The sequence below is a fragment of the Ascaphus truei genome, chromosome 13 (genome assembly GCF_040206685.1).
Source record: "Ascaphus truei isolate aAscTru1 chromosome 13, aAscTru1.hap1, whole genome shotgun sequence".
In the NCBI taxonomy this organism is placed as follows: Eukaryota; Metazoa; Chordata; class Amphibia; order Anura; family Ascaphidae; genus Ascaphus; species Ascaphus truei.
Genome location: NC_134495.1, coordinates 26,620,576 through 26,633,501, shown reverse-complemented (window position 1 = coordinate 26,633,501; position 12,926 = coordinate 26,620,576). Strand labels below are relative to the sequence as shown.

Genomic DNA, 12,926 nt, shown 5'->3' with positions numbered 1-12,926 from the left:
TTACAGCCTGCTTTAGACTGGGCTGCGGTGTGTTGCTGAGTGCTCTTGAATTTCCTGCAAACGCTGGTGCCATAATGAAAGTCTGTATCTTTACATCTCCACTGATGCAAGGAAGTCTTTGCCTGACGGGGTAAGCATTTATTTGGCTGCATCACTACTCATTCACAACAGTCCACTTTTAGAAAATTATACAGAATTTCAGGCTGAGTTTAAGAAAATTTTAGATCACAGAGATTCTAGCACAGTGTGTCCAAACTGGGGTTCCATGGCACCCTGGGGCAATGTGAGAAGCTTAAAAGGGTGCTGTAGGATTTTCCCTATCTTCCAGAGCAGGGAGAATTAGGGCAGTTGCTAGGGAGCATGGCTGTTTCCTCCACCATGTTCAGCTGATTCTGGGTAATGCAGCCAATTTTGAGGTGATGTCAGGAGTGTGGGGTGTGTGGCCAAGAAAAGGGCAAATGGGCAGGAGAGAGGTGAGGCTTGGTGTCTCTCCGTCCTTGTTCAGTCCTGTTGTGTGTGTGTTTATTTGTTCTGTTCTGTTTGTATGTGTGTATGTCTTACAGTATGTGACTGTTTCTGCCTTGTATCTAATTGTGACTGTCTCTGCCTACTCTTTTTCCTTTGATTCTCTGCCTGTCTCTGCCTCCTCTGTCTCCTATGACTGTCTCCTGTGACTCTATTCCCCCTCGTTCTCTTGTGACTTTCTTCTGCATCGATCGCGTGTGACTCTCTATCCCCTTGGTATTGTGTGACTCTCTGCTACCTCTGTTTCCTTTCTCTCTGGCTAACTCTGTCTCCTGTCACTCTCTGTCTTTCTCTGTCTTTCCTGTGCCTTCTGTAACTGACTGTCCTGTAGTGATGGTGCCTCAGATCTTCCATTGATTAAAATACGTTCTCAAGGATGAACTGGCTTGTGTCGTCTGGCCAGAGACTAATCCGTAATGTTAGACATTGTGCGCCAGATCGATCTTAGGCTAGGGGAATGCCAAGTGGAAAGATGCCACCCTGAGCTTCTACACTCCGCTACATGCAAGATTCTCCAACTGACCGCACTTCACTTTAACCAATGTAGATTTGATATATCAGGGGTCCAACCGGAGGAGAGATGACGATGCAGGTCAGAATCGCTTTGTCTGTACTGTGGAAGTTCTGGAATTTATTTGCGACTGTCCATCACAAACAAGCCCTGAGGTCAGGAAACGAAGGTGCTCGACAGTGAATGGGGAAGCTCCATAGAGTAATAATGATTCCTTTTCAAATGTGACTATACCCAGTAAACTTCCCATGATAGTGGAGAAAAAAGACAGCCCATGACTCATAGTGTATTAAACACATTTAAAGTGCTAAATTGTGAGCAGGTAAGTATTGCACGAACAAAATATTACTATCATTCAAGCATTACATGTCAGGTGTATGTTAACTCTTTGGACAATGTGTCTCAGGAAATCAGCAACTTCAAGCGTCCGCTGCAGTTCTGTCCTGAATCGCCGAAGAGGGATCCTGATGAGACATCTGTGTGGATCCTGGGTCCAAATTAATGGGTTCAAATTCTTATTAACCTGTATAATTACAGGAAGAATGATCACATTGTGTCTGTCATAACCTGGCAAAATGAAACTGACCTGCCAACTTGGAAAGTGGGGAGGGGCAAGCTTAAACCTTGGGGGAGGGGCCACTCTTCCTGTAATTATACAGGTTAATAAGAATTTTAACCCAGGGAGTGTAAGGACCTGCTAACGGTCATGCCTTGAATGTGACATCAGGCTTAAGACGCTTTGGCCAAAGGGTTAAACTAAATTACCCTTTTTTCAAAAGAATATATAGGTATTGCACTGTGTATTTTTGTCACATTGGAAATAGCTTTGGGCATCTTTGTTTGTTTTTTGTTGTATACCTTTAGCCACGCCCACTAGCACTCCTTTTGACACTTATATAAATATAAATATTATGTGGTAATGTTAGGGGTTTCTCAGAGCTAGTTGGGTATCTGTGTGTTTATTACATTTGTATCCTACCACTTCACTGATGTTATTTTAGACACCTAAGTAATTATTTGTTTTTTAACATTCACTTTCACTATTTATTTTATTGAACATTATTTACTGTGTTTTTAACACTATTTAATCATAATTATTTGATTCCCTTATTGTGAATTTTCTAAGATGACAATTGGGTGCGCGGAACACTTTTGATAGTATTGCTACCTATAGACTTTTGACATTAGCCATGATATTACATCATCTTGGTCTGTCTCCTTGTCAAGTAGCGCCTTAATTGATTCAGGCACATCAGGAAATTTCATTGATGAACATTATGTACAGGAACACCAAATTTCACTATTGATGAAGATTCTAGCTGAATCGGTGGAGTAGATTGATTGATCTCCAATAAAATATAGACCCATTACAATGTAAATTATTTCACTCCTCCTGGCCTCGCTTGATGAACAAGAGTACTTTTCTTTGGATATAAACTCAGCTCCTAATTTTCCCTATCATTCTTGGTTTGCCATGGTTTAGGTTGCATAATCCTGTTATTGACTGGACTTTGAGAACCCTCGTTGTCTCTCCTATATTCTGTGTCCAGATTTGTTTTACGTGCTGACCTATTCCAATGCCCACTGATACTGTACACAACATTTTTTGTTTGATTCAAGACAAGGTGGTAGCAGCCTTACTACCCATTAAATATTTTGACTTTTGTGGTATATTTGACCCAAGGGATGCTTAAACGTAACCCCTGCATCGGGACTATGACTGCCACATTGACCTGATACCTGGTACTACTATTTCCAATAGTTGTATTTTTATCAGTTGTCCAGTCCAGGGACCGATGAATTGTGCCAATACATAAAGGCAAACCTGGAAATGGGGCTTATTACTCATCTGTTTCACCCTGGGGAACCGCTGTTTTTTGTCCCTAATAAAGAGGGAATCTTGAGACTATGTATAGACTATCATGCTCTGAATGACATCACCATCAAGAACAGTATCCCATTCTGCTAATTCCAGAGTTGCTGGATCAATAGGACGCCTTGACAAAATTAGATCTTTGATGCTGGGCTGAGCCGTGTCTTTTTGATTTTTAAGGTACAGCTTCAGCAATAGTCACTCTGGCAACATCAGTACAGAACTTGTAAACTAGTTACTTAAGCAGCCGATCAATTTGTTCAACTGTAATCCTTTAGCAAAGATCCTGCTTCCCTGCATTTAGGTAATGGCTGCCTTTCAGTTTCAATCGATTGTTCAGTCAGAGTACAGTAACTCAGCTACTACAATGTATGCTGATATTACTAAGGTAAATGCCTATTACTACATTTTGCAGCTCAAACTGCTGGGAACATTGACAACAAAATATCACCAATAGGAAAATGTTGCAAAAATCTTGCACTGCTTGGGAGATGTGCTAAAACCTACTTTCAAAATCAAAATATGCTCAGTATATGAAAACTTATTAAACATGGTATGTAGAGTTATATTTAAAAAAACGCAGTAAGTATTATCTAATACTACAGAACTGGTTTATTTAAAAAAACACTTTTCAGATACCCCCGCTTCAGCTAAGTAGTATAAGTAGTGGTGCTTAACCGGAGATGTGTTATCAACAACCAACATCATAACACTTGGCTGTAAAACACAGCAGCTTAGTGCAAGGTTTCTGAACATTGGTGCACCAACCAGTACTTAATTTACTGTGGCACTACATAGAAGGTTACCACTCTCATTCCCTCACCACACCATTCCCTAGATAATACTTCACACAAGGATTACTAGGGCCAGTGAATTCACAAACACTGGGCATTAATACATACTATATACCTCCACTCCTCTGGAGTATACTTACCCCAAGAGTCTATACAGCGCTTGGTACCCATTTAATTATTGTTTTAAACCCCATTGTTTTGACGAAGTTTTGAATAAATCATGTTTTAATATTTTCATCATCTCACTTAGTAACAGAGTGCTACATAGGGGTTCTGTCCATCTCCGGTTCTTTATTATTTTAAAAAACACAAGTAGGATTTTGCTTGGATTGCTACACTAATAACATTATTGTATTTGCAAAATATTAAGTCCTTAGGAAATTCACAGACAACTTGCAAGACAGTACCTACATGCGTACATTTAAAAAAAAAATAGGACCTCTGCAGTTTAATCAGTGGGGAGTTAATCCTGTTTTAAAAATCTCAGGGGGCTTGAATATGTAGATGTACAAAATAACATTGCAAATGCCTCCATATATATAAACCAACGTCAACATTACAATACAGATTTGAGTGTGATAGGTGGGTGGAGAGATTTCTGTGAGCAAGCAAATGGAAACAGAAAAAGAGAGACAGCATTTGACAAATTAATGAAATAGATATAGACTTATACAAAACAGAAAATATACAATCCTATTTAGTATTTAAGGAAAGATAGACACAACTGTGAATAAGAGACAATAAGCTAAAATATGACACAGGAACAGCACTTGAAAAAAAAATCAGAATGGTAATACGAAAGAGTGGGAGACCACAGGAAAGAGAAATGCATAAGAACAGAACTACAGTTCAACAAACTAATATATGAAAGCTCTGCCTTCCTTTCAGTTGCCCAAATAAGGTACAGTATGTGCATACATTGATTGTAAATATACATGATTAGTGATTATATTTTTCTTGGAGGTTAAGGTTATGTAATTGGAATATTCATATTTTTTGTAAGTAGCTCTGAGTAAAGACACGGACTCGAAAACAATGACACCGTCTTTGAAGCAGTGAAGCAGTGAAGCTCGGTTCAAATCCAGGTATCAGCTCTTTGTGACTTTGGGAGGGTTACAGTGCTTAAGCTTGTAAAGTCTTCGAGGCAGAGACTTATTGTGCCTGCAACATTCTGTGTGCAGGCCACATACTATCAGTGCTATATAATGTAAGAACACATTTATTTTTTATTATTATAAATATTATTAGTGCTGTTGTTATTATTATTATCATCATCATCATCATCATCATCATCATCATCATCATCATCATCATCATCATCATTATTATTATTATTATTATTATTATTATTATTATTATTTACCTGTCTCCTTTCTTTACACCTAATATTGCATTTTTTTTTTATACTGCTAGAGTTTGGTTATCACTATACATATACCTGCTGAAGTTTTTCAATTATTATATATTATACACAACAAAAAAGTGCTAGAACTACAGTACGTACTTTAGACATTGTAATTTTGACATCAAAATCATTGTTTATCAGTATATTAGAATTGCTGCTGTGGTACAATTAATTACTATATGAACTTTATTTAAAATCAATTAAAGTTCATATGGTAAATGCCATGCAATACGATACCTTTCTGAGTATATAGCCGTTTTAGGGGCCTATGCAGAGAGCAGCGAATTTTAAAATTGGCGAATTTATTAAAAAGTAGCTTTTTTGGAGAGTTTTATTCTCCATATGCAGAAAAGTGCGAATTCTGCTATGTTTAACATGGATGCGTGTGGCGAGTTTAAATTGGCGAGATGCGTGCTTCAGAAACGTGTAAAAACAAATTCGCGCCTTTTTTTCCCCATTGCAATGGCCGCGAGCGGCAGCTTCTTGCCAATTTTTTCTGGCGAGGCAAAAAGGAGACAATCGCGCCATTTTATTGGCGCGAACAGCCGCTAGATGCCGTTCGCGCCTCTCTGCATTAGGATATTTTTAAAACTGGCGAGATTGAGGTTCTCTATACAAAAAAACACTAGATGGCGCTCATACACTCTAAAAAACACACAACTTAAACCATGCAGTGATATATAGTGACTAGTGATATCAAAAATAAAGTGCATGAAGTGATAAATAGACACTCAAACCCTTAAGGACTGTTTCACGGTCCGCAAAGTAACAGGAAAAGGAATCAGGGGAGCGTCAGTGCCTAAGGAAAAAATGTGATACTCGCATAGTGCAATATGTTAACAATACACATACACAGGCAGAGCTCTCATAAGAGCACAGTGAGGCTAGATATTAATGATCACTAAGTATCAGAAATATTAGCTGTGTATGGGCATCTCTAATGACCCATACACACAGGAACATAAATAGGAGGTAGGAATCCAAAAGAGAGACACCAATCCAATACTTAAAAAATGTAGATATTTATCCAGCATTGATAAAAATTGGAGGCTTACAGGATTCCGGAAAGGTAACAGCAAGTTTGTACACATGAAGGTTCACTTGAGTCGCGTTCTCTGGATCTCTGCACGATGCTGCTTCCTCATCCGGTCTCCGACCTGCGCTGCTTCAGGGGGCCCTGAAGCAGCGCAGGTCGGAGACCGGATGAGGAAGCAGCATCGTGCAGAGATCCCGAGAACGCGACTCGAGTGAACCTTCATGTGTACAAACTTGCTGTTACCTTTCCGGAATCCTGTAAGCCTCCAATTTTTATCAATGCTGGATAAATATCTACATTTTTTACGTATTGGATTGGTGTCTCTCTTTTGGATTCCTACCTCCTATTTATGTTCCTGTGTGTATGGGTCATTAGAGATGCCCATACACAGCTAATATTTCTGATACTTAGTGATCATTAATATCTAGCCTCACTGTGCTCTTATGAGAGCTCTGCCTGTGTATGTGTATTGTTAACATATTGCACTATGCGAGTATCACATTTTTTCCTTAGAGATTGAGGTTCTCGCCAGCCGCGAGGCGAGTTTTAGAAATAGAAAAGAAAAATTGGCGCGTTTTTCGGAACTCGCCTTTTCTGCTGTTTTCTGCGCGATTTTCTCCAAAAAATGGCGAATTTCGAAATAGCGCTGCTCTCTGCATAGGCCCCTTAGTTGCATCTACAGTACCGAAATAAGGATTTAGATTGCATCAAACAATCAAAGGTTTGGGACGAAATGTATATTGTGTTGAGTTAGTTACGTCTTATTTATATCTGCCGCACAAACACATACACATAAAACATACATAATTTATATTATTTTTAGAAATGTGCAAAACTGTGCCGATTGTTTCTGCAAAAACGTTGCAAGCTCTTTTTAAGAATTTGACCTTTTAAAGAGATTGGATAAATATGGCAAACTTCTCAAATTAATTTGTACTTTTATTTGTAAACAATAGAGAAAGGGATTAATTATTTTATCCAAAAAATGTTTCACTCTCTTTGAACTACACCTACTTTATTGCCATTAACTTATTAAACTAATATCATGCACATTAAAAACACAGCTAAATAATAATTTACCCTTTTCCTAATAAAAAAATAATGATGTCATATTTTACAGACATATTGTACACTAAATCATAAAATAAATGTAAAGGTTTATAGTATAGGACAACAGATACTTTTTATCATTTCACTTCCATGTAATTTAGAACAATTAAAACCACACGAATGAGAAAAATCATATCCTTTTTTTCTAGTTTGGTCAACATGTTAATATTACGATTCATTGTACAATCTATGTATTTATCACTCCTATTCTATCAGCTAATCTTTACAGTACCCTAATGATCATGTACCTGGTACAGCATGGGCCCTGGCACATCAGGCTCTTATGACGTACCAGGGCAGTAACTTAATTTTTTGAGGCAAATTGGGTTGCCAGTTGCAAAGGATAAGATAGCTTGATGGAAACGGAAGTGGAATCCCTCTGACAACCACAGCATGAGTGATAACACGACGCTTAAAGCAGCAGTCCAAGCAGCCATTTTTTCCCTTTAAATAAGTGCATCAATACAATCCACATGTAGCAGGGTTCCCCCAGTACCCCCTTACCTCCACTGCACTGTTGAGGGGAGCCCCGCACTGTGCCAGGAAGCTGCGGGGCGAGTGCATCGCCGGGGGCTCCCGGTGGTGACGGAGGCAGAGAGCCGCCATCTTGGTTGTGTCCGCGCATGTGCGGAGGGTTGCGCATGCGCAGACGCGATGCGGCGGCCATTACAGAGAGGAGGCAGGTCGCAGATGGCGCTCCATAATGCAGGGACCCTTAGTTGCGCATGCGCAGTTTGGGCGATGCGGCGGCCATTACATGCATGCACAGGGACAGGGAGACTCGCACATGCGCAGTATACATCGCGCACATGGCCCTAATGATAAAGATGGTCCTGAAGGACTACAACACCCAGAATGCTTAGGGACAGACAGGCCACCTGACGCCAGTGAGCCAATAGGGTTGGGAGCTTCCTCTGAGGATAAAATACATTGTTGTGCATAGACCATGCAAGTCAGTTGGATCCAGGAAGAGATTGGAGAAGGTAGTGTACAGAGAGCAGTGCTCTGCTGTACTAGGCCAGAGAATACACCAGGCCCCAGGTAGGCCCAGCTCCCCACTAAGTTTAGTGGGTAAGCTCATATGGACAGACCCTAAGGTAGTTACCCTGCCCCATTATATGTGTAATAGTCAGGGACACAGTGTCTGCTGCAGTTTCTGAGGATCTGGTCTGAGGGTCAGATCACTGTTTGCTATGTGCTGATTGAGAGACTAGTCTTCACAGTGGAATCGTCTGCCGAGACCCCATCCCACACGGAGCACAGTCATCACGGCTTCGGTAGATCCTTTGAGAAGATTGTCATACCCAGGTGTTGGAAGCATGTGGGCAGGTATCTACACCTTTCACTCGTGCACCAACCTTGCTGTTCATATGTGACAGGCCTGATCACACACACTTGGGTGGATTGGGACTAATGGGACTAATGGGACACAGGGTTGGGGGAGGAAAGGTGTGGGGTTGCAGCCCAGTGAGGGGCTAGTGTTACAGCAGTCAGTATTGGCAGAGTGTTATGCATATAGCAGTTGCTGTGTGTTATGTTTAGAGCTGTTAGTACTCTGTGATGTATGTTATGATGTTATGATACTGATCCCTATAGTAAACCATTTTAGCCATAACCTTTGGTGTTGGCTGGTTACTTTATGGCTGTTCCTATGTGAGGGTCATTCTACATTTGCAGAATCCGACATAGGTGGAGGCGCTGACCGAAGAGACGTTCCAGGAGCAGGTTCCGCAGGTTCCCAGTAAGCGGAAACTCAGGGCCCCCTGTTACCAGCAGGTATACGCACCACACATATCATGTAACTACGAGAGGAGTGAATATCTTCCCTGGGAGGCCCAATGTGAGATGGGGTGGGGGAAACAGGGTTACACACACAATGATAAGTAATTAGCTAAATTACCGATTGATCCGTTCTCCTGTGATCGATCGGCTAATATTTGCCTCAGAGGTTCACTAAATGGCTGTTAGTGCAACAGAAGAAGACCAAAGATTCAAAGTTCTATGGGGAAGATCATGTGACCAGGCAGTCACTAGATATAATTGGTGCACTGCTAGAGAGAGGGCAGGACTCAAAAGGGGGTGTTCCAGAGCCTATTTCAGAAAAGTAAGAGGATGTCACTTTGTAAATGGTTGCTATAGAAATAAAAAATGCTTGTTACAGTATAACATATTAATCAACAAGTGTCCATCATTTCGCCTACACTAGATCCCTTATGCTGCACTCTAGATGTAGAAATATATTGAGTCTTAATAGTCATGAATGCTTAATATTCCTATTGTGGCAATGTAAGGCAAATAAACAACTACTTAATTAGCACTATCTACAGGAGAAAAACCTGACAAGATTGGTAGAGTATAAAGGTCATCAATTACATAGTAAAAAAACAATACATTTTTAAAAATAAAAAACGATGCAAGTGAATATATGTACAGTGAATAATTAAAAAATCCCCAACGAAAGGCAAATTAGAGATACACAATATTGGATAATCATCAGTGAGGTCAATACAATTCCAACAAGTGTCTAAAAGTGATATCTCAAATAGGGTCATCCGAGATACACTACATTGGAAGCCAATATATATAAATATATATAAAAACGTGGACGATAAATGGGCAGTCTTTAAGACACTTATCAGTGTATAACCTTGCGCAATAAATATAAAAGAAACATCTCTAAACCAATGTTGCTAAATAAACAGTTAGGGGTGGAAATGCACAGGAGGAGGCAGGCGTTTAGATTCTTAAAGTCAGAAGGGACAGAGGCATCTTATCAGAATTATAAGGATTGTACCAAAAGTTTGAAAAGGCCAGTCAAAGTAGTAAAAAATTAAAAATGAAAAAAGGATTGCAATTGAAAGTAAGATCAACCCTAGAAAGTTCTTTAAATACCTTAATAACAAAAGATTAGAGAATAAAATATAGGACCTTTTCAGTGTGAGAATGGGCAGGCAAATTATTGGAGATGGGAAAAAGCAGGGGTGTTAAACAAATTCTTTACCTCTGTATTTACCATCTAGGAATCAATTGTAAAAATAGTGCAACAGAAGGCAGCTACTGTACAACCTCTATATTGAATACGCCGTAAAACTCATAGAAATTATTTTATGTTCCTAGTTTAGGTAACGCCACATTATTTTTTCTGATTTTACAGAGTTTAGTGAGTCTAGGCCTAAGCAAGATATTTGCAGCTGATGACTTTTGGTGACGTTTTCCATCTTTGGAATTTTGTTGACCAGCTGACAATATCTAGAATTCACTGAATGCATGCATTGTGTGAGGGTTTCACCCATCTCTAACTGCAAGAGTAAAAACCTTACCTACATTATACTGTGTTGTGTGGGCAATCTCAGCACCTCCCTTAATTCAATCTCTTTTTATGATGCAGATTATAACATCAATGTTATTGGGAAACGTAAGCCTGGTGATGGAATTCATCCTTTTGGGTTTTCCTGGAACTCCACCCTTGCAGCACTTCTTCTTCCTGTTACTTTTGATTACCTACTTAATAACTCTTCTCAGTAACATAATGATCATGATTATTATTTGGAGAGAAGAATGTCTTCATACTCCTATGTACTATTACCTTCGCAATTTCTCTTTTTTGGAAGTGTGTTATGTATCTGTGACTGTCCCGAAGATACTTGTCACCATTACTTCACAGGGAAGAATGATCTCCTTTGCCAGTTGTATCACTCAGTTATTTTTCTTCTTTTTTCTTAGTTCCACTGAGTGCTTCTTGTTGGCTGTCATGGCTTTTGACCGTTACTTGGCTATCTGCTATCCACTACGCTATCCAGCACTGATGAACAGTTATATTTGTCTAAGGTTGACAATGTGCGCATGGCTTGGAGGTTTTATCACCACCTTTCCTCCTATCCTGTTAGTCTCTCAGCTTCCATTATGTAAAAGTAATTTAATTAATCATTTCTTTTGTGACGCACCTCCTCTTTTGAAGCTCTCCTGTAGAGATACTTACCTGAATGACATCCTGAATTTTATATGCTCTTCTTTAGTTATTTTAACTTCATTCCTAGTCATTTTGATATCCTATCTATATATTATTGCTACCATAATAAAAATTCCTACTATTAAAGGGAAAAGAAAAGCATTTTCCACATGTGGTTCCCATTTGATTGTAGTCCTTATTTATTATGGGACTGTTATTTCTATGTATGTAAGGCCAAGTGCGGGCTTCACCTTCAGTCTTAATAGAATAGTGTCCGTTTTTTATACTGTCATAACCCCTATTCTAAACCCCATTATCTATTGCCTGAGGAACAAGGAGGTAAAAGAAGCATTGGGAAAAACATTTTGCTATCAAAGTACTTCCCAGAAAATAAAAATGATTACAGTATCTAATCTGGGATGGGAATAAGGATTTATTTGTGGATCAAATGGTTCCTTTGGTCCATGGATTTCAGTAGATCAATCTCAAAATGGTCTATTCGTGTTTTGTGGATTTTTTAATTATTATTACCAATTTACTCCACAGATTCCACAACCTGTGGACGCATTTGTAAAATCCAATCCCGGATTCAGCAATCCGTTAGCGGATTCTTAATCATCGGACAACTGATTACTGAATCCGCGGATTGAATTCTACAAATCTATTCTCTCAAACGGAGTTGATTTTTTTAAATCCACGTGAATTCACCCAAAACCGTCATTGGATACAACTCGTGGATTTAAAAAAATCAACTCCGTTTGCGGATTTTTTACACCACAAAATGGATTTTGGGGGGAAAATGCGAGATAACTCGGGAAACGGATTTGGGCAGATTCGCCCTTCGCTAGTCGCAACTGCTTTGTTATGGATCTTGTGTAATGTATTTCAGATGTATATTAATGCATTTACATCTTCACACATTACCCTTCTCTCACAGCTCTCCCTCTGCACATTCCCAGTTACTTCTCCCCAATGCAAAATCCTTCACATAACAAGCAGCTATCTTAAACACCTTCCTATCGCCCTATGCCGTATATTTCCACTTACCCTTCCTTACAGATTGTAAGCTCCATGGGCAGGGCCCTCTGTACCTACTGTAACAATGTATGTTTATGTTTGTTATTTTATTATTTTTGTCCTCTAATCCTATTGTACAGAGCTACGGAATATGTTGGCACATTATAAATAAATGATGATAAGAATAATAATGTATTTCAGAATTGGTAATAATGGTTGGTAAATTCCGGATGTCTTTATTTAAGCTTCGGCAATATTACTTTAAAAAAATTGTGAGGGCGCATGCGCGAAGGCTAAGGGAATGGCTGCTTAGATTGTGAGCTCCTTCCCCTTCGGCAACGAAAAGGCGTTTAAGTATAATAAAAACTGGTGCAAACGACTAAAAAAATATATTATCAAAGAGAGAAAGATATCAGGATGCAAACGAGACCAAAAGCGGGTCGGGCGGCAGCCGTACTCATTACTTATTTCAATAAGTCAGAATCAGCGCGCACGAACAGAGCGGGAACTCCATCACGGCATGTGGAATCTGAATCAGAGGAAGAGCAAGGGCCGGCTGATCAAGCGGAGACGCGGGACACAGAGGCGATGACCAGAAAGGTCATGAGGGAGTTTTGCAATGAGCTAAAGGCATACATGCATAAAGAACTTTCAGACTTATGGCGCGACATAAATTGCATTGGCGCCAGAACCGACGAGCTGGAAA

At 39.6% G+C, this 12,926-nt stretch overlaps 1 protein-coding gene across 1 annotated transcript; it reads left to right on the top strand.

Moving 5' to 3' along the window:
* Positions 1-10,654: 10,654 nt before the first annotated feature.
* Positions 10,655-11,632, top strand: LOC142464609 (olfactory receptor 6P1-like). Its single transcript, XM_075567980.1, has one exon. It carries the CDS (start codon positions 10,655-10,657, stop codon positions 11,630-11,632), a length of 978 nt encoding a protein of 325 aa, XP_075424095.1.
* The last annotated feature ends 1,294 nt before the right edge of the window (positions 11,633-12,926 follow it).